Source organism: Oreochromis aureus, linkage group 16, assembly GCF_013358895.1.
Source record: "Oreochromis aureus strain Israel breed Guangdong linkage group 16, ZZ_aureus, whole genome shotgun sequence".
Taxonomy (NCBI): Eukaryota; Metazoa; Chordata; class Actinopteri; order Cichliformes; family Cichlidae; genus Oreochromis; species Oreochromis aureus.
The window spans coordinates 4426961-4449988 of NC_052957.1; the positions used below are offsets into that span (position 1 = coordinate 4426961).

The window sequence follows — 23028 nt, forward strand, 5'->3', positions numbered from 1 at the left end:
ACTGCCACAACGTGATTAGACTGATTATTACACAAGTTTACAAAATACTGTAATTCCAGATGGCTTTGTGTAATCTATTCTGAGATTTACATGCTGAGCCCACCAATATAAACACATTAATGTACCGTAAAGCGTAAATTCAAAGAAACCCAAAGATGTGCAGTCTGTCTTGTATTTTTGGTTTGCAGTAGCTGAGATTACTGCGCCTCCTTTGATTTGTACGAAGCTTTTATGGCTTCGAGTTTTATTTCACGACCTGTAACTCATTAACTTTTAAACGCTATGATTTTATAATTTGCATTCCCATAAACCTGGAAACGCTGTAAGGTCTCAGAGCAGGACTTAATACCGACCTTCTGTCTTTATGGCTCCGCTTTTGTCCTCTTTCGGTTTTCAGATTTTCTTTTTTTAATAATATTGATTGTATTCTGATCACATCCTCCAAACTGAAAGAAGAAAGCTCACTGAAAGAAAGTAGTTGGGCACTCAAAGAGACACAAACGGTCCTTCTTTGCTCCATTTAGAAAAGCAAAAAAGGACCACTTGTTCACTGCCATGGAAACTGAAATAATTTAATAAGGAGGACTCACAGATGGAAAGCTCCAAACACAGATGTAATGAGTGCTGCGGTTAGGTGTAAGAATATCCCAGAAATGTCCCGAATTAAGATGATCACAAGATGGCCAACTACTTTCTTTAGCCTGTAGCACATTAATGGGGCGATTCCACTATGACCTCCATCCTAATCAGCTCCTGATGCTCACAGTGAATTATAATAGCCTTTGCATAAACACTAAACTGTAAACTTGCGTATACAGTTGTGTTTTTTCATTAAAAAAATTTTTCTGTTTAAAAAAAAAAAAAAAAAAAAAATCACTAATTTTAAGTCAGTTTAGTTTCACTTTGCTTACAATTTTAGTTTTTAGTGCTCAAAGTCACAAATATCCTAGTCTCGGTAAACACACCAAAGTTGCCACCCTCTGTGCGTTGAAGACTTAAACTAAAGACGTCTCCACATACATGTTTAAATGTAGTCTATGCTTGATCTATATTTCAGTTAAACATTTCCCAAACTTTTAGCTTTTTCTTTAGTTAACTATATAAAAAAAAGCCCTGAACCGCAGATGAGATTCACAGTGGTTCCGTAAACCTTCAGTCTACAGGCTACACACTGAGCAGAAACTCGTGAGGTCAGGGTCATGCCTACAGCAGCAGACTCCATAAAAAAACCTCATGAGTGGTTTTGGAAGAACATTTCCGTGTTGAATAAAGGTTATTGTGAGATAACCTTGCGGCAGGGTGATTTTGATATAAAGAACAAAGTACATGTTTAGCAGTAAGCAGGAAAAAGCCTCCTGGACAATGACAACATCGTTGACTGCTTTAAGTGACTCGAGCCTCAAATTTCTCCAAGTCTACATTATTAGCAAGAACTGAGGTTACGCCTTCCTTCAGCTGTAAATAAAACTCATGTTGTGTAAATACATGAAGCAATTCGAGCATAAGAAGCACTCTTCAACGACTACTCAGTTGTTCTTTTTTGTTAAACTAATGTCACTGCTCAAACTGCTCTCCTATGTCTCCTCTGCAGCTCTGCACAGCAGAAGGATGCCGCATAGGTATAGTTACACAAAAATCACATTTTCGTTTTCTAAACCTCGATCTTGGAGTCACGTTTGGGGGCACTGAAAAGAGAAAAAAACAAAACAAAACTGTTGTATTTATTTATTTGAATGAAAACTTTTCAAATGTTCAAAGTTGCCTAAATGAAAATGAATACTGTAAAGAAGATGTCACCAGTTTAATTTTAAGTATATTATAAATTAAATGCGATCAACCGGATTAGTCAAAATACTGATTAAGAAAAACGCTACATGCACCCACCGACCACTTCATTTGTTACACCTTGTTAATGTGACAGGAGTGGCATCTGATACGGTCTTCTGCCGCTGCTGTCACCTTTCTGCTTCACAGTTTGCCGTGTTGTGCATCAAACCAAGATATGCAGAAGAGCAGAGATGCTCTTCTGCATATCTTGGTGACCCACAGAGCATGAACATGATCACGATCATGACCATGGCCATTTGTGTTGTTTGTGTTGCTGTTGTATTCATATCAGCTCAAAGCAGTTTGGCTAAAAACGTTCTTTTCCTTTTTCCTTTTTAAAAGAATTTCATATATATTAAATATATATTTTAACATTTATATTTAATATTTCTAATAATTTTTTTTACATTTTTATTTATAGCTTTTGGGTCCAGTTTGGCATACATTGCCCTGTCCCCTTGCTATCAGGCTCTGAAAATTAAAAAAAATAAGTAAAAGATAGCGGCAGTACCAGGAAATAAAAGTCTCAATATAAAATACGGCTTAACTATTTCAAAGAAACATTATATATTTTGCAGATCTTCCACTCTCCCCTAAGAGAGGAGCTCCAGGTTACATAAAGAGAGCATTACATTAATGTTTTATGATGGGAGTCCCTGTGGTTTTACACTTATGAAGAAAGCAGTTTCCTATGGCCGATGGCATCAGACAAAAACCCTAACTTACATTGTGTTTTGTTAACCACATTTTTTAATGTTTCACTGTGACTTTTTCCTCTATTCCAATTTCTTACCACCATATTCAGTGTCTCAACAATATAATAATACTAGATGCTTTTTATTCCACCTTCCGTGACTGCTGAGCTTGCTGGTCTCACACTGCCATTTGAGAATATCTCAAAGTATCCAAAACAAGGATAAAACACTGGCGTCAGCTGCATTTTGTCATCCAAAAGAATAAAATGAAATGAAAAAGAGCACCGTGTGCTCTGGACTGAACTAAGCAGCTGACACTCATTCAAATTAATATTTCACCTTTCTATGTGTTTTTTTCCGAGCAGATCAATAAGTTTGCTCTTACCAGAACTGGCAGGCTCAAAGGCTTCCTGCTCCACATCCATCTGCTCGTAATGGAGGATGCAGACCCGCCTGTCTATTTGGTAGAGCAAGGCGGGACACAGATACGCGAACTGGCGGGGGGAGATGAGCGAGTCGGGATTGAGGCCATAGTAGGTGAGGAGCTGAGTGAGGTTCAAACACTGGAGTGAGAAGGTGAGAACAGGAAAATATACATAAACGCAGGGAACCACTGACAAAACTGAAAAACATTACAAATAATGGATTCACTTCTTGTAAAGTCAAATTTCACTCAAACACAATGTGTGCTGCAGCAAATGACAGATTTTATGTTAAGGGAATTTCACTTTGGCAGTACTGACTGATCTAAACACATCCACAAGGAAAGCCAACAATTCACTTAAAAATGCTTAGAGAGATTCCAAACACAGAAAACCAACACGATATAATAACTTAAGCAGTAGTGGAACAACAAACACCCGACTAAGCACTGATAACTTCTTAAAACAAGAGCATTTAAATAAAAATCTGGTTTTTTGTGTCTGTTTATTTAATCCTTCTTGTTTTTTGTCCTTTTGTGAAAAAATAAATATTTATTATAAACAAGTGGACTGTTTTCAAGGCTTTCAGATTTCCTCACACTATATTTAACTTCATCAGGGGGTTTATGTAATAGTTTTAGTTTGTCTGTCTGTTTTTTAGCGGGATTACTTAAAACTTTATGGACAGCGTCACATGAAAATTTGACCAGTTAATTGTTTTGATGTTTCCAAGAAAACCAAAATCTAGTCCAGATCCAAATATCCTGCTGGATCCATGGGCTTAATTAATGTATGACCTTGATGTTATTTTTAGAGTTGGCAGGAGTAACAGATAAACACCAGTATCAATAAAATAAAAAAAAATGGCACAGGCTGCCAATCAGAAAATAGTGGGTTAAAGATAGGGGAAAGGAAGCTTCAACTACTTGTTTCACACAGTGGAGGAGTCCAGAATGACGCAAAACTATCACAAAAGTTTAAAAAAAACGAATTGGAAATCACAACAGGTGCATTTAATGAAAAAAAAAAAAATCTTACCTCCTCATGCTGATGGGTTAATCCACCTGGATGACCAGCTGGCATGGAGACTGGCAGAGTGGGCACGGGAAGTACCCCCGGTGCCTCTCTCTTATCTTTATGAGAGTGGCTATGACCATGTGTGTGGTTATGGTCATGAGTGTTGGCATGGTCATGGCCGTGGTCATCAGATGGAGGTGTGTGAGGAGATATGGTTTTGTCTCGCCCTCGCTGTCCTCTGACTCTTCCCGGTTTCCGGGGTTTCTTGGGTTGGTTTTCTGTCGGGGTGGGCTGCAGCCTCTGGGGCACCTGAGATGGCTCCAGCTTTTCCTGGTCGAGGTGAGCGCCGTCTGTGTGCACTTCATGAATATGATTGTAGTCATGTTCATGATCACTGTGGTTGCTGTGGTCGTGATCAGGGTGAGGCTGAGAAGACAGGTCCCTGTGGTTAACCTGTTGGTGTTTGTGCTCTTCATCATGTGTGTGATTGTGATTGTTGTGGTCGTCAAAGTCATGTGTGTCATGCTGATGGTCATTCTCCTCTACCTTAGTGTGATTGTGATCGTGATTGTGATCGTGATCATGATCATGTTCATGCTCTGTGGGTCCACCAGCAGTGGTTTGGCTGCACCGAGTGGGAGCTCCTTCTGTGTGTGGATGCTCAGAGTCTTGTTTTTGGTGTGGACGCATCTGTGTGGTGTGACTGTGCCGGTGGCCCTGGCCCTGGCCCTGGCCGTGGCCATGGCTGTGGCCAGCGTTAGTGGATGAATGTCCGTGCAGCATATCCAACACCTCGAGGTGGGCTACATGGTCATGGCCCAGATCCTCATGATCCAAACCTACAACCTTCACTTCTCCCAATCCCAAGCTAAACAACAGACTCTGAAAGCCCTGGAAATCTAACCGGTCTTCCTGGCCATAGCGCCTGAAAAGCTGCTGGATGTAGAAGCGCTGTTCCTCCTCAAGAGCATCACCAGCGTGCCCACTCTTGGACCCTGGGGACTCTGTGACCCCTCTCACGTATGGAGCCTCAGAAATCTGCAGGTCACTGTGAGCGCTGTCATGATCATTGTGGTGATGCCCATCGTGCTGATGGTGGTGTCCTCCTTCATGGCAGTGGCTGCACTGATGGAAGAGGAACGTGAGCACACACAGGAAACAGAACTTGGTGTGCATGTGGACTTGCATTGTCCCCTCAATTCTCGTCACCTGCAATAAATAAATAAATGGATAGATAAGTAAAAGAACAAGACCGTGACAAAAGCACTGAACTGATCTAAAGCCCGGATTCCTGTTATACTTTGAGCGTCAGGCTTCCGTGGAGCTAACGCATGTTGTTATGGTACACTGTAATGCAAATTCTCCATAGATGGGTCTGCGTGGTCTCACAAACTAAGCAGACATGTGGATATCAACTCATGGACTCAAGGGGAAGTGGAAAGTGTAATCTAGCCTTTTTTAGTCCCAAGTAAAACTTCACTAATTAATCTTTTCTTTTAAGATAATCAGCACCATTGAGAACACTGCTGAGTTGTACTATGCTGATTAGTACATCAGCAAATCAATCTACGAGAACAAAGAAAGGCCTTTTATTTATCTTTGCATTTCATTTACTTTTAAGTGTATTGCATTTTGCATCTTTTTGTTTTTCTTTGTTCTTTGAAACGTATGTTAAGAAGTTTGTAGTGCAGTAAAAATCATTTTAAAATAATGTTGTTATTTCACTTGTTGAAACCCATTTTAATATACTTGATATAATTTTGAGTCTAGTTTGCATTAATTTATGTGGCTACACAACATGTTTGATCATAAGTTAAAAAAAAAAAGATCATACGATTTATTTTGGAATATTATTTTTAGCAGTGAGGATATATTTCCTGATTGTCACCAAATCATAGTGAGGATCCGAATCTTGATTTATTCATCTGGTAGCTGTGTCATTACAAAATATGTATTTATATGCAAACAAAATGTATTTAGTTTGTTTCCTGTTACCGTTTCCCTGGATTTGATTAAACAGTCAACAATGATTAAATCACCTCAACGAGACTCTGGTTACAGTCAACAAACAACATACCTTAATTATGGTCTGGCCTTAGGTAAAAACAAATAAAACGGACACAGTTACACAGTGAAACTATATTTTCTTGCAATCTTTTTTAAAATGTGGCAGTGCAACAAGGAATAATAAAATCTTCCAGAATAAAAGCAAACAACCAAGTGTTATTGGTCTATGGCACATACGGGAACACCATATAAAATAAGAGTAATTACAAACATGAGCCACTAGTATCAGATTACACAATCCTGAGGTCATTAAAATCTGCAATCGATATCAGGCCTACTAACACAATAACACACTGATATCCTCCAGTTTAAAAGTTCACATACAATGTTAGACACACACAAAAAGATGCGAGATAAAAAGCTGGCAAGCCACAGATAAAAAGACGATTCAAAGCTGCTACCTCCAGCTTAGAATAACAGATCTAATGACAGAATCACGAAGCCTTCTGGAGCATAAATTTGTGTAACAAATTGCTTGTTTTCCCCCTACTTTAAAATGCCTGAAGCAGCAGTATTATTCCAGTCAAATGATCCTCATAAGGTCTCTCGTGAAGCCCGTGGGTGGGTGATGTGAGAGAGGAGGGGTGGAGAGAAATAAAGAGAGGTCATATGAGGAATACTGCTGGATAATGGTGCGATGGCACACAGAAGAGACCAGACAAATGTGTGTAATCGCTCCTCCACACACACACACACACACACACACACACACTTAAGCTTGTTAGTAAAGTTTATAGTGGATTTACAGCATGAACATCATGAGGGAATAGATCTGTGTTGTGCAGGCCAAAAATACTGTTGAAAACGAAGAGGATGATAGATCCTTCTCACAGCTGTCAAGGTTACTAACAACAGACTGCACACTGTAGGCATGTGTGAGAACCACAAACAAAGAACATCACAATTTAACCGCATTGATTTCTTTCTGGATATCCACAGAACAGCAAGTAATAGCAAAATAGAAACTCAAAGGAAAGGAAACAGAGATCTGTACACAAAAATTGTCCTTGGTTAAGAGTGTAAGGAGAATCTATCCAATGACAATATTTTATTTATATTTCATCATCTTAGGATGATGCATAGTTTCCTTTCTATAAGATAAAAATATCTCCTTACATGCATAACACAGGAGTCATACCCACCACAAAAATCTTTAAATCTATCCACTCAACCAGTGATGCCTTCTGATACAAATATATTTCCACTCAAATGTATTATAAAAAGGAAACACCCAGAAGACGCCAATCAACATAAAATCAAAGCCCTATTCATTCATCAGTGCCTTGGTCACCGTCCAGACAGCATCAGTAGCTTATCAGCCAAAGACTATTAGCTCATAATGGAGTTCAGAATCAGTGTGTTACAGACTTTTGCAATGTAATGCCATTTTAGAGATTTTTTTGTTGTTTTTGTTTTAAATACACACCAGGATTGTTGCTCTCTGCACCAATCACAGTAAACAGACCCAAACCTCTACAAACACATTTAAACCGCATTCAAGCAAACACCTTCAAAAGGTGGTAAAACCCAACAAATATTTCAAAACCACAAAAAATTCAGTTACTTAATCCCAGCTTCACTCTGAAACTAAAATCAAGCCAACTTACCACAGTGTGCTCTTGAATGAATGGTGTGTGAAATTTGAATGAGGGCGTTCTGACTCAAGGTTGCAGTAGTTAAGTGTGGTTAGAAGCATACTTCGCTGCTGCCAGCAAGACGGTGTTTATAAACATGAGACAGCAGTGACCTATGAACCTAACAGCAGATAGGTTGGGGCAAAGCAAGACCTATTTTTTAAGAGCACACCCTCTCAGCAGCAACAGAGCCTGCAATGTTTCCTGACTGGAGTCTTTGTTGTTCTTGGCCTTTATTGGAAACAACAGAATCTCTATTGAGTGCTACAGTTTAATTGTGTGTTACAAAAACTAATGTAAAACGTAAGCAACACAAATCAATTTTGAGGGATTTTTTTTTCCCTCTCTGGAATTTTTATGTTCACATATACATGAATTGAATATAAAATTGATTTCACTGAGCGGTCAGAGAACTGTTTAATCGCAGTTGTTTCAGTACATGTTAAGAAAATAATCCTACTATCACCAGTGTTTCCCACACACATTTTACTTGCGTGGGCTGCTGAGGTATATAAACAGGTACCTATGTACCTTGTTTGGCAACTCATATTAGAAATCTATTTGTTATTCCTGTCTGAGAGAACAGAACCAATCAGACAATCCTCTAAATTTGTTAGAGGTGCAACAAAATGTTCCGCAGGTGATTCTGCGGATCCCCTATTTAATTGCCAGAAAGTATTTTGAATGAATGATTTGCACAGGGAAAAAAAAACTTGCTGCCCACCAAACAGGTCTCTGCCTTCCAACACAGGTAAGTCAGACAAGGCAATTTTGAGCCAAGAAAAACCCTGAATATGTACACGTTTCCCCACATCCCCAACATAGTCACACAGAGAACCTGAATCTGTGGGAAATCTGATTACCCAGCACACTGCAGTATGTTTTTCACTCACCGAACACTTCTTCGTCTGCTTGGCCCCCAGTCTTGGTGTAACTAAATGGGGGTGTAACAACTCTTCTGAAACTTGCACCCTGAAAAAAAAAAAGGGAGGCAGAGAAGTGAGATTCATTCTTTTGCATAAAGAAAAGGTGATGAAGCATTCTGGCTGTAACCAGACAACAACATCTAGGTGTAGCTACATGGTGGAGGGTCTCCAATTTGGTGACCTGAGGATTTCCAGGTCCTGTTGGCTTCATCAGCTGTTGACCTTCATCTTGCACTGAAATGGTTCATGGCCCAGTGTGAAGCAGCGGTAATGAAAATCAGCACAGCCATATCTCTACTATGTTTCTTAGATGGAAAAGAGTGGAGTGTCCAATCATAGTCTGGGCCAAGTTGATGCCCCAAGTATCTCGGGGTCTGGTTCATGAGTAAGATAGAATAGAGCGTGACTCTCCTATGGTTGCCAAAAGATGTACAAGAAATGTGTTTACTGAGATCATAGAATAAGGTAACTGGAGATTAGTTATCCTACAAGCTTCAAAAGAACTGTAAGATCATGGACTCAGTGGGCGGTTTCAAATTTCAGTGATATTCATAGTGATATTCTGAAGACCACAGTTTTGGTGCTCATAACATCTGGTTTCAGAAAGAAAACATGACAATGGCAAAAACACTCAGCTTTTACAAACCAATGGATAACATCACAGTGACTTCCATATTTTAAATAGTCTAATGTAACCTGCAACATCTCAGTACCTTCTGCAGGTGACCCAGACCATTGTACTACTGCATAATCTGTGCTTGATCTTGTTTCTGCAAGATGTAAGACTTTAGATATTAAGAATTTGGGAAAGAAATTATCTTGTCAATGTAAACCTCTAGTGGATAAGCAACACAACCTCTGGCCAATTTGCCCAAGGAACTATAACCATGATAGTGGACAATAAGTCCAAAAATAGAGCAAGGCCACATCGAGGCAAACAGATGGGAGATAAGATTAAAACAGAATTAGATCTTGAGTGATACATATTCCCTGAGGACGATGGTGGTCAAATTTAACCTTTACACCTGAGGACAAATGGATAAAGCTCACAACTGAAACAGCACACACAAAGACAGAAATGTGCATATGCATTCTTGTTCTCAGATGGTGTGTGCGTGCATGGTGCAAGAAAGAGTGGATGCATTGTTAACTTCTTTTATTTAATAGTTTTTATTTAACATTGCTGTTTGCACCTTCTTGTGATTGCCAGACACAGCAATAAAAAGAACAAGAAAGAAGTGCAATTTCACCGAATGTGAAACTGAGACATTTACCAGAGAAGCGGAGAAAAGGAAATGGGTTTTTTATGTTCTCAGCTCTGGGATCACAAACAGAAGCAAAACGACCGAAAGGGAAAGGCTATCAACTCTAAGGTGACAGAAATTTAGCTTAGCCAAGGGAAGAAAATTAAATCATTATGCATGAGCGCAGTAATTTATAGTACCCATAATCACCAATTAAAACTTAGTGAACACTAAATGGCTTTCAGTGGCTAACTGCACATATTAGCACCACCCGTATTAACTACCCGTTTTGACTGCATTCTACAACATTAGGCTTGACTTGACCAAGAAAACGGTCTGCAATCTGACTCAGTTCATATGTTGGAAATTTATTTTGGTTTTTCTATAAATGTTAATAAATCTGACATCAGAACATGTCAAGAACACCATTATGTGCCCTGACCTTTTAACAAAACATAGCTGCATCTGGATACCTGCAGCTTAATCACCAGGTTGGGTGGCTTTTCTTTGGCACCTTCTGAGATGAAAGTACTAAATGGTGGCCAATGTGCTTACGTGAACAGTACAAGGCAATACACCAAATGAAAACGGTTGAATATTCGGCTGTTCTTCCTTCTCTGAGGACTTCAGGAACACTGAATTCTGCCATTTATGCGCCTCTAAGGAGAGGAGAGCTACAACCCAACTGTACATCTGCAACATAGACCAGATGCTCCCATCCCCATTTTAAAAGCTTTTGTCCACTGGCAGCTTTAAAAGTCTCTCCCTGGCTTTGAACACATGAACAGTATCTAAAAATCTCTCAAAGAGATGAACAGCTGGAGAAAACAAAGAAAACACCACTGCTGAATTCAAACCCCAGCACTGTTAGGTTCATACGTATGTGTATTTCATAAGAGGAGCAAACCTCTTCATTCTGGTCCACCAACAGCACTCAAACCCTGAAGGGTTTTACTTAAGCACACTTCGGTATCCAGAAGTCAGCTGTGTGTAATATTAGTTTAGGTGATACTCCAAAAGACAATGGTGCTATATAAAAGACACTCCAAGCATAACTAACATTGTTCTACAACACACAAAATTAGGGAACATCTATAAGGTCTAATAATAGTTTCTGACTCCTGATTCATTTTGCAAACTGGAGCTACCACATGAGCAGGAATGTGTTATCTCATTGCCAAATGACTAAGCCATACAGCTGAAAAAGCTAACATTATAATACTTATAAATTAATCTTTAAAAACATGTCCTTGTTTCTCTTCAGAGTTGCTGATAACTAAAGGAATGCTGTTATTTCTCTGCAGGAAAAAAAAGAAAAACCCAACTTTGACCCCTAAGCTGGTTCATATGATTCTCACACGACCATACACATCCCTCTCATCTCGGCATGAGGCCGGTGTCTGCAGGGAAACAGGAATGAAGCAAAACATCAATTCTGGTATTAAAGACATGTAAGTGAAACCACTCGTGTTCACTGTTACAAAACAAGTATATTGGTTTGTGCCAACAAGACCAATAAAAGAAAAAATTTAGTAAGAGATTTGTGAGGCTGAGAGATATATACACGTGGGTACTTTGTCACACTGCGTATTTGACTACAACTCCTTAGAAATGTAATTCTACTTAAAAAGCAATAAATGTACACATGGCTTCCCAAGTATTGCAATATTTTGAGCTCTTGAAATGTGATAAATCCCCCAAAAAGTCAGGCAGTCTCACAGACCTGTGATGGTTACATCAGAGCGGATTAAGCCTCCACTTTTTGATCCACACTGCTAAGCCAGGAAGCTACATAACTAAAACCTTGAGCCAAGTGGGGAATGGGAACAACTTTTTTCTTGAGACAGAAAAAAAAAAAAAAAAACATGTCAGAGAAGAGGGTTTTCTTAGTGAGGCCTCAGGCCCACATAAGACGGCAGATGTCAGCTGACACATGGACAAAACTCCCAGCAGATGGTCTGAGGAAAGCATGAAGGACCACAGTCACAGTCTGGCATGGCAGAAGAGGAAACATATGACACACCTGAGTTTAGGTCATGCATCTCTGCAGACAATCACCAAAAACAGCAGGGAACATAATAAGTTGTGAATTGTTTTTTATCTCACACATAACTGCTGTCCTAAGCAGTCATTCAACAGTGGTGAGACATTACAGCACTGACACACAACAGCAAACTGTTAGAGCCAGGCTTAACTGCCTCATAAAGCACAAGCAAGCCTACACTTTGTGGCTACAGAGGGACTACTTGTCCACTCAAACTGTGGACAAGCATTTACCAATGTTGTTGGTACCAACAATGATAAAGGTAGTCATCTCAACAGGTGAAACCAGCAATCCTCTTATTAGAAGTAGCTATTCTGTATATGCATCACCTAGCATAAGAACCACCTCGTCATGAGCTGCACTGCAGGTTTCATTACAGCAGACTCAGCACAGGTGGTAGGTAGGTGAAGACATGTTTTACTGCAAGCTGATCCCGAGGTACTTTGTCAGCAACTGAAAAACAAGGTAAATGAATGACCAAGAAATCCTTCCAAAAGCCCTTAAATGTGCATCGAAAACAAGGTTGACACATGCCATATGGTTAAACCCCAGTATCCCACTGGGATTTGAAAATAGGTTGTTGGCTTCTGTGACACCTTCGGGTTCACATGTAAACAGACCGCAACTCCCCTTAAACTCCTTGCAGTCAGAGAGCGTGACAACGCTGCACCGCAAACATAAACATCTTTTCTGCAGCTTGATGCCACTGAGTCACTTGTACACTGATCCTGAATTTGCTGTTTACAGCCTTGGATTCTGCAGGCAAATTCAAGAAGCAGCTAAATGACACGAGGTTGCTGTGGCGAGACGCAGGTGCATGGCTGATGCTCTGTGGCCTGGAAGCATGCTCATCACAGTGCAAAAACAGATTCAGACTGGATAGTGCGCATACAAGTAAACTCAACTATCAGCCAAGGAATACATAGTGCAAAAACAACAACAAAATAACACCTTTCCCAAAATATACAGTGATCCTTACCTCTGGTTTAAAATATGCCCCAAAAATTTTTTAAAAAGGCACGAATTTACACCAGACCAATGCAGAATGTGGACCGCAGCACTAACATAACTAACAGGTTGACTGTTTTGAGGCTTTTGAGTCCAGTGATTTAACTAATTTGTGCAGAGAGGCGGGGAGGCACGGAGGGGGAATGTGTGAGTCTGCGTGTTTGAGCAGTCAGGGATCGACCACCTGACCAACTACTCTTTGTGCATACAGGGTGGGCCATTTATATGGATACACCATAATAAAATGGGAATGGTTGGTGATATTAAAGTCCTGTTTGTGGCACATTAGTATATGTGAGGGGGCATACTCCTCAAGATGGGTGGTGACCATGGTGGCCATTTAGAAGTCGGCCATCTTGGATACAACTTTTGTTTTTTCAATAGGAAGAGGGCCATGTGACACATCAAACTTACTGGTAATGTCACAAGAAAAACAATGGTGTGCTTCGTTTCAACGTAACTTTATTCTTTCATGAGTTATTTACAATGGACTCGTCTCTGTGCTTGTCCTGCTAAGCCTCAGTGGAGCGTTCGATACTGTCGACCATAATATTCTATTAGAGCGATTAGAACATGCTGTAGGTATTACAGGTACTGCGCTGCAGTGGTTTGAATCATATCTAATAGACTCCAATTTGTTCATGTAAATGGTGAATCTTCTTCACATGCTGAGGTTAATTATGGAGTTCCACAAGGTTCAGTGCTAGGACCAATTCTATTTGCATTATACACGCTTGCCTTAGGCGGTATCATCATTAAAAAAATAAATATATATATATACACACACACACACAATATATATATATATATATATATATATATATAAAATCAGAAGGCATAGGAAGGTCGCCGGTTCGATCCCCGGCCTTTCTGTCCTGGTCGTTGTGTCCTTGGGCAAGACACTTTACCCTACCGCCTACTGGTGTTGGCCAGAGGGGCCGATGGCGCGATATGGCAGCCTCGCCTCTGTCAGTCTGCCCCAGGGCAGCTGTGGCTACAACCGTAGCTTGCTTCCACCAGTGTATGAGTGTGTGCGTGAATGAATAATGGCATTGTAAAGCGCTTTGGGTGCCTTGAAAAGCGCTATATAAATCCAATCCATTATTATTATTATTATTATAGCATACATTTTCACTGCTATGCAGATGACACCCAGCTCTATCTGTCCATGAAACCAGGTATCACAGACCAATTAGTTAAACTGCAGGAATGTCTTAAAGACATAAAGACCTGGATGGCCAATAACTTTCTGCTTCTTAATTCAGATCAAACTGAGGTTATTGTACTCAGCCCTGAAAATCTTAGAAATATGGTATCTAACCAGATTCTTACTCTAGATGGCATTACCTTGGCCTCCAGTAATGCTGTGAGGAACCTTGGAGAGATTTTTGACCAGGATGTGTCCTTTAATGCACATATTAAACAAATATGTAAGACTGCTTTTTTCCATTTTTTTCCTCACATACAAGGTCTTAAATAATCAGACCCCATCTTATCTTAATGACCTTGTAGTACCATAAAACCCTATTAGAGCACTTCGCTCTCGCACTGCAAGGTTACTTGTTGTTCCTAGAGTATTTAAAAGTAGAATGGGAGGCAGAGCCTTCAGTTTTCAGGCCCCTCTTCTGTGGAACCACCTTCCAGTTTGGATTCAGGAGACAGACACTATCTCTACTTTTAAGATTAGGCTTCAAACTTTCCTTTTTGCTAAAGCATATAGTTAGGGCTGGACCAGGTGACCCTGAATCCTCCCTTAGTTATGCTGCAATAGGTGTAGACTGCCGGGGGATTCCCAAGATGCACTGAGTATTTCCTTTTCAACCACCTTTCTCACTCATCATGTGTTAATAGACCTCTCTGCTGAATCACACTTGTTATTAATCTCTGTCTCTCTTCCACAGCATGTCTTTCATCCTGTCTTCCTTCTCTCACCCCAACCGGTCGCAGGAGATGGCCCCGCCCCTCCCTGGCCTGGTTCTGTTGGAGGTTTCTTCCTGTTAAAGGGGAGTTTTTCCTTCCCACTGTCGCCAAAGTGCTTGCTCATAGGGGGTCATATGATTGTTGTTTTTTTTCCTCTGTATGCATTATTGTAGGGTATACCTTACAATATAAAGATCTTTGAGGCGACTGTTGTTGCGATTGGGCGCTATAAAATTGAATTGAATTGAAATGAACCAAATGTCCCCTGATAGGGTTGTCTCATATCTGTTCATGAAAACATAAAAACAAATAAAAGAATTTAAACTGCTGTACCTCCTGATGTCTGCACAACTGACCCATGTCTTGAACTATAGCGCGACACAGTTTCTCTAAGTCATGTCTACTCAAGTCCTTTTTACACAAGACTGAGATTAGATTAGTTATATTTATTATCTTTTCGCACATCTGTGTATCTGGGGCGACTGGAAGACATTAGAAACATTAAACAGCAACAGGCTCCAAAACAACAACTTTACCATCAAGAAAAGCACAACAACGCACAAGTAACACATCTATCACCTTCCAAAGCACACAGGATCCACAGAGCTGTGTTTTTCTCAGCACAATTTTCTTGGACATACTTAAAATATTACTGTGTTCCTGTTAATGAAATAAAGTTAAAAACAAATGCCAGGAAATAAAGCAGAAAGGTACGTAACAACTCCTAGCTGATTAGGTGACTTAAAACTAACCACAAAAGACACAACATGCTGCATTTACTGATCATACTACCTTGTAATACTCAAGAACACGCTAATCCTCGTCACTGGGCTGATGGTGAAACGAATAAATACCAGGACCTCTGTGTGGACGCTCTTCAGTTACAACATGGCAGCACTGATACCTGGTGCGGAAGCCTTTGCAGTACTGATTTTACCACAATAAAAGTATCTAAACTTTGCCCTCAGGACAGGTGTTGCTTAACTAAAGGTAGTTCAACTCCAGAACATGAAAGTTAAAGCCACTGGAAAGACTTTATCACCCAAATCAGATTCCAAGGGTATTGTTACCTGAAGCTAAACTAGAAACTGAAATCAGGTGTTAAAAAAAAACGTAAATGGATAAGGAAGAAAAAAACTAAAGCAATATTTTGCACTTACAAACCAACTGCAATGAAGCATACACTTAGCCACTCTATAGCACCGCACCATGTTCTGCATAATTTCCTGATTTAATTACAGTTAACAGAGAAGTAATGTAAGTAATTAGTAAGACTAAATTTGTGGTCAAAGTAGAAAAAAAAATGAATTGACAACATTAGATTTAAATCAGTGGCTTATATTGAAACAAGAGAACATTATGGCCAAAGGCCATTTTAGTAATTACACTGCGGGACAAGCCTTACAGAAAAAAAACTGATTGGTTATAAACAAAAAAACAAACAAACAAACAAAAAAAACAAAACAGGCTACAAATAATGTACAAGCAATAATGTATTAGAGAAAAATCACTAAAAGGAATTGTAGGGTTAGTCCCGGGCTTGTTAATCACATTAGTGTTTGCCCAGTTAGACAGTGTTGGCCTCCCTTTGGCAATTATGGCCCAGCTCTGGCACTCCAATTGTGTCAGCCAGACTTGATCCAGCCTTGGTTTTTGGTAAGTGGTGAGTAGGTCAGATGTGGCCCAAATGTCCTAGTTCATATAATACGCACTCAGGGCAGAAAATTTACTTTGTGATGTGACCAGTGTTTGCCGTTTGCCATCTCTGTATCCCAGTGTAATCCATAAATAAGTTACAAAACCAACTTCAAACACTTTCACATACATGCCTGTTTTTTCTCCACACACAGTAAGCCAACTATAGAAGTTTAGCAAGCAAAACTGAGACCAAAACACAATTTAAGCTACAGCATTCACGCTAGCGTGCATTTGATGTGAAAGACAAATTTGGTCCCACACTCAAAATAGATGAACTCAGAGGGTTCCCATCTGTACTTGCTGGAGCCAGATGGTTTTGGGGGTTTTTCCCAGCACTGTTTCAATCATATATCTGCTTCTTAAGATTCTTCAGAACTTTTAGTGGTTCTTTAGTGCATTACAAAGCAGCACTTTGTCATTTAGCCCATTGAAGCATTTAAAAATGTGCAATGATTCAGTGGAAGCCTAATCTCCTTAAGCTATATGCTGCAATCATATGCTGCTTATACAGTCATGTGAAAATGACTACACAGCATTTAAATAGGCCACTGCAACATTTGTTTATTTTGCTTCTGTTTCTTTACCCAGTATCAGACAAACTTTGATTGTCAGCTGATCGTCTGACATTTGACTCTAGAACACGTAAGTGAACAGCCCAGGTTCTTTGACTGCTAAACAAGCCCAGATCACCCCGCCACCGCTGTGCTTTATTAACTGGTATGGTGTTTGTTCTGATATGCCGTTTAATATTAACCAAACGTGGCACTGTGCATTGTCGCCAAACATCTCCACTTTGGTCTCATATGCCAGAAGGACATCGATCCGGAAGTTTTGTGGTTTGTTCAGATGCAATTTTCCAAACCTTTGCTTTGCTGCCTGCTCACTTAGAAAGAAGGGGCTTTCTCCTGGGAACCTCTTCCAAACAAGTTATACTTGTTTAGACTTTTTCTCATTGTAATGTCATGAACTTTAATATTCAACATGCTAAGTGAGGGTTATAGAGATTAACGTGCAGGTCTTGTTTTGTTTTTTTCCCCTAGTTTTTCTGACCACTGAGCACACTGACCTTGGGGTGAATTGGCTGGTATGTTGACTTCTGGGAAGATGGACAACTTGAATGTTTCCAGTTGTGAATAACCTTTCTCACTGTGGAATGGTAGACTTGTTTGGAAATGACCTTATAACCCTTTTCACATTGATGGGCAGCATCAGCTGCTTCTCTAAGCTCAAAGCTGATGTCTTTCCTCCTCAGCAACGTGTTAACACACACCTGAACAATCCAGACCGCCAAACTGCCAAAACTTCTTTTTACAAAGATTCACAATTGTATTTGCTTAGTGGCACCTGCCTGCTACTTACCCTCTTAACCCCTACGAAATAATTTCTACTTAGTTTTTCCACATACTGTTTCTACATCCTCGCTTATTTTGTTAAATAAATAATGGCATAGTATAAAATGTTGTGTTACTCACATGAGGTTTCTTATCTAACAAAACGATTTTTTGTTTTGCTGTAAAAACCTTAAAATCAACAGAGGGCACACTGTATTACCATGACTGCATATGGCAAAAAAGTTTAGTAATTAAGCTTAAAACTTACAGGGTAAACTGACCTGCATTGTACACGAGTTTCTTTTCAAGTTGAGAACCTTTAGCTTGAGTTGATATTTTTATATTATTCAAGCCTGAGAAATTCATGCTAATAATATTCAGAGTAATCTCAGCTTTGGTTTAAGACTGCTGGTTTACAATAACCCTTGTGTTATAAACTGAAGCCCTTAAGTTCGAAAATCAGTGGTATTTACAAACTGGTGAAAGTCTATCATAAGAAACTACTGATTGCATTATGAGAATTACAGGATCCAACATAAGCTAGACACATATTAAGGTGCCTACGCACTCTGATTTCACCAATCTTATAAGTTCATCACAAGTTACACTGAGCAACGTGAATCTAATAAACGTGGACATCAAGTATGATGCAAATACACTGTATAATAATAGCGTCTACTATTGAATCAGGGCCAAGAACAACAGCTGTTATTTCTTTTCTATTTTCTACATCTTCCTTAGTTGGAGAACAAATTATACACGTTTCTTCTTAGACAGAATCAGTTTTCCTTTTTCACATTTTTATTTCAATCTCATTTCATTTCATACATTTTCCTGTTGGTTTCTAGCAGACATAGGTCACACATTATCCAAATTTCTGGATGTCTTTGTAGGCAATGGAGCATAATCAAGAGTCCAAGGAAATGTAGATAAACAGACATGATTCCACTATTTAGTCTATGAATAATGATCAATATTGGCTAAAATAGCTATGTATATAATTTGTGGGATAATCAAGGGCCACCAATGTGGTGCCACGACATTTGGGACTGCCCAAAACTCATCTAGTGTGCACCTGGCTTTTGGGAGTAAAAGTCAGTATATCCCAGCAGCCTTTCTTTGGCTACGTTCACACTGCAGGCGAAAGCGCATCAAATCCGACTTTTTCACCCCTATGCGACCCATATCCGATCTTGGTATGACAGTGTGAACGGCACAAATCCGATATTTTCAAATCCGATCTGGGTCACTTTCGTATGTGGTACTGAATCCGATACGTATCCGATGTTTTAGAAAGCGACTGCTGTGTGAACGGTCAAGTCACATTAAATCCGTCTTTTACGTCACTGACACAAGACAGACGCCAATTATCAGCGCCGGAGAAGCGCCCGATAGGACATCGCGAACGATTTCCTACCATCCGGTGAAACTGTTGGGAAGACAACGTTGGAGAAATGTGAACATTTTATTTTTTACTGTATTTTCTGCAGATTCTGACAGAAATCTGCAACTATCCTTTGAAGCACCGCTCCTCTAAAACAGCAAAAAGGATCATTATTAGGTTATATACATTATTATGTAAATAACAAAATAACTTAAAGCAAAAATCTGGAAACATAAAGTCCAAAGTCTTTATATTAAGGGCAATCAGTCAAACAACATTGTTTGCTCTGGGTCTAAACAGAGCGAGTTGTGTGTGAAATCTTCTTTTGCGCATGCGGGTCGCTTTGAGCGTTCACACTGGAGCGCGTTTGATGTCGCATTTTATGTGTAGTGTGAACAAGCAGACAAAAAAATCGGATTTGATCAAAAAATCGGAATTGAGCATTAAGACCTGCAGTGTGAACGTAGCCTAAATTCTGATCCCTCTAGTCCTCCTCACTCAGAGAGTATATCTGAACAAGGAACCACACTAGTTCCGTTTATTTTATTTAATTACCTAACTAAGCAGAACGCATAAGTACATTAGTGTGGACATCTAAATACTAACAGGTGCTGCACTTGTGAGCTGTAGCTCTGTAACCTACTCCCTTAATTGTGGTTGGTTTGGATATGGCATGTAATGCAGTGGAACCAGATTGGGGTGGGAATGTAATAAGCCAACCTTTCCAGCTTATTCATTATCTTAAGCACTGGTCAAATTGTGCATGACAAGCCCTCAACGCACAATTAAGGTTATATAATATTAAACTATAAGTCTTCTTTTCTCTGCCTCTTTATTTGTGTTGACATAGACCAGCATTACCAGGATGTATCAGTATAGTTATTCTGTTACCCAAGGTCAGCAATTCAGCCAGCGGCCTTAAGTCAGACCAAAGCACACCTACATAAATGAGTGTGCATCCTGCAGTAGCTGTTTCATCAATTTTCCACCCAAATGTTACGCAGAGAGTAAATATGATTCAGTACATAGCCACATACTTCAATGTGACTCACTGTATTACATACACCAAATAAGGCACTGTGCTATGAAGTATTTTTTAGCCTTTCTGGTTACGTAGAGGTGTGAAATTCGGAGTTAAAGGATTGCATTAAACCTCATTACATCACTCGCATAGTGCCCACATTTCAACATTACATATTATTTTTAAAAGTGTTAGACTAGAACCCATTTTGCCACAAGGAAGGCAGTTGGACCATGACCAAGGTGAAAGTCTAGTTAACTTGTTGAATTTGTCTGCCTCAAACTTATTACACCATTTATTAGTTGGTTTTTTTTAAATTATTTCTATTAAGGTTAGTTTCAATTATTTTATTTAATTACTATAACATGGATGGCATTTGTCAAGTGCAAGATTTAGGAATTTCAGAATAGGTATTACAACCTTCCAAAGACCACGTGTCACACACTCTGATCCTTGCCAGGTTGAACTCGCTGTGTTAAAAAAAAATTATATTTCTTGTTTCATTTTTTTTAGTTTGTAACCAACCAATATTAAAAGCCTATTTTCATTTTTTTTCTTTGTTAGGTAATTAAAACAAGTTTCCACAACTAGTTTTTGTAAATAAATTTCCAGTAATAAACATTTTTCCCCTTTCAGGATTCCTTATAGGCAAAAATTAAATGCCAAAGTATTATTACACGGGCTTACTACACCTTAAAACTGCAATTTAACACTGAATGAACTAGATTAAAGCACTGCTGCTGGACAGCATGTAGAGGAAACACATGCACACAACCTTTTACTCATGCTGGCTGTTAATCAGGGCGGTCAAACATGGTAGTTTCAATTGCAATAAAATCAGCACTGCAAGAAAAATAAGGGAGGGGGGCATTTACTCCACTGGATCCATTTTAAGCTTTAGCTATTAGTTACTCTGAACATTTAGTTATTTTAAAACAAATATCCAATCTTACGTTACAGTAGTATAGAATAACTTAAATTAGTTTTACGTGGGTCAGTAAACTGCTGGCAACAGGAGGAAAATAAATGTTGGACGCTGAAAAGGTGATCACTGATTCAATGAGACAAACAATGAGAAAATGGACAAATACGCGGACATTTCACCCGGATCACTTTGACCCTGCTGATTTCAATTAAGCCTATAAAAAGACTTTGTGGTGATGCTCAGAAATTTAGTACAATAGAGTAAGTGAATATTTATAAAGAGGGAGGGTACTGTTTGAATGCCATATTTGCATATCACCAAACGCAGTCGCTTCACAATGGCAGCTCCCCACTCATGCAGCGTTCAGCAAGGTGAGTGAAAGCCGTGTAATGTCGACAAGTTCAATAAAAAGCAAAAACAGATCAACAACAGGTCACACAAGTTAGACTAGGGAGAACCGTCTGCTATTGAGGAATCGCAGTAAAACCGCCAATCGCTCATCAATACACTGATCAGAGGGAGGGCTGAATTCCGCACGTGGTTCGAATAATATCAGACTAAGCGTGCTACACTTCCGCGTCCTTGAGACGTGATTTCAACACGACAGCGTTAAAAGGCACAAAAATGAACACTTAAAGTAGTCGCTTATGTTCAAAACACCGGAATACCTCACAGAGGTACTATTTCAAAGCCCCTGACTCCACAGTCAGCCCGTTCTCGGAAGGCTAACGTTAGCCTGTAAAGGAAGACAACAATCCAACCAGCTAACATAAGCTAGCAGACGCCTCACAGGAAATTAGCTCACAGTCTAGAAAGACCAACGATATAAAACACGGTGTTATGTTTCGTTACAAACGTTCGCAACAGCGGCGAACAAAATCCACGAGCCGTGGATAACGCTGCCCGGGTCCATGTTGTGGGAGTGAATGATAACAAATGGGTTTTTTTTATATAGTTACCTCACTCGAGTGCCGTGTGCATCTCCTCTCCGCTCGGTACCAAAAAAAAAAAAAAAAAGTCGGCCAGCTTTACGTCAACGCACGAGCGACCAGCTCATTCACCAACGCCTGCTGAGAACTTTACGTAGAGTTCGCGGGGGTGGTCCTTCAGTCTACGTAAAGTGCGCAGTACACCAACGAAAGCGCTGACGTTTCTTTCCGCCAAATTGTGTCTAGCCTGTCATATGACTGTCTGAGGAGCTTACGTTCTCTTTTTTTCCTCAGGCTGTTTCTAAACAAGAAGACGGCAAATAATTAAATATTACAGTTATTAATATTACACTTAAGGGAGACGAGGAGCAAATTCTAATTTATTATTATTATCTGACTTCATAAGAAATATATGTGCAGTAAGTAACAGTACAATTTCAATAATAATAATAATAAATATTAAATAGCAAGAACAGTTTAAAAGCAATCAAGTGAAATTAAACCACTGTATCTTAGGTATAAGGTTACATAAGGTTAGGTATAAGGTATAAGGTTACAATCAGTTCATTGATTTTACCTTTGAAACTTCATAAAACAAGTTTTTTGGGGATTTCACCCTCTTTGTTATATTTTCTTGGTCCGATACTGTCAAATGACTTTAAATCACCAATAGAGCCAAACTGACCATTAAAGGAACTTAACTTTTGCTGTTTTTTACCACCAAATTGTGACTTGGTGACTGGACTGTCATATGACTGTCTGAGGGAGATCATGCTCTTTCTTCTTTTTTTCCAGGCTGTTTTTAAACAAAAAACCCATTAAGAAATTATAAATCACAATTAGGAGAAACCAATGGCAATTTCATACTTAATATTTTTTTTTGTTTAACAGTTGCAATAAGCAACAATAAAACTGAAATGTACAAATACAAGTCCT

General features: G+C 39.4%; 1 protein-coding gene across 2 annotated transcripts in view; it reads right to left on the minus strand.

The window, feature by feature from the left end:
- The window catches only part of slc39a10 (solute carrier family 39 member 10), a 36089-nt gene extending 13906 nt beyond the window's left edge, over nt 1-22183 (minus strand). The window contains exons 1-4 of one of the 2 annotated variants that reach the window (XM_031756650.2): nt 22123-22183; nt 8556-8634; nt 3983-5170; nt 2908-3085 (exon numbers count right to left, since the gene is read on the minus strand). In XM_031756650.2, coding sequence (XP_031612510.1) covers nt 2908-3085; nt 3983-5149 — 1345 coding nt within the window. In that variant the 5' untranslated portion in view covers nt 5150-5170; nt 8556-8634; nt 22123-22183. Of the gene's footprint in view, nt 1-2907; nt 3086-3982; nt 5171-7635; nt 7741-8555; nt 8635-22122 lie in introns of those variants that run through there. The other variant, XM_039600167.1, reaches the window with a different exon arrangement.
- Nucleotides 22184-23028: the final 845 nt, after the last annotated feature.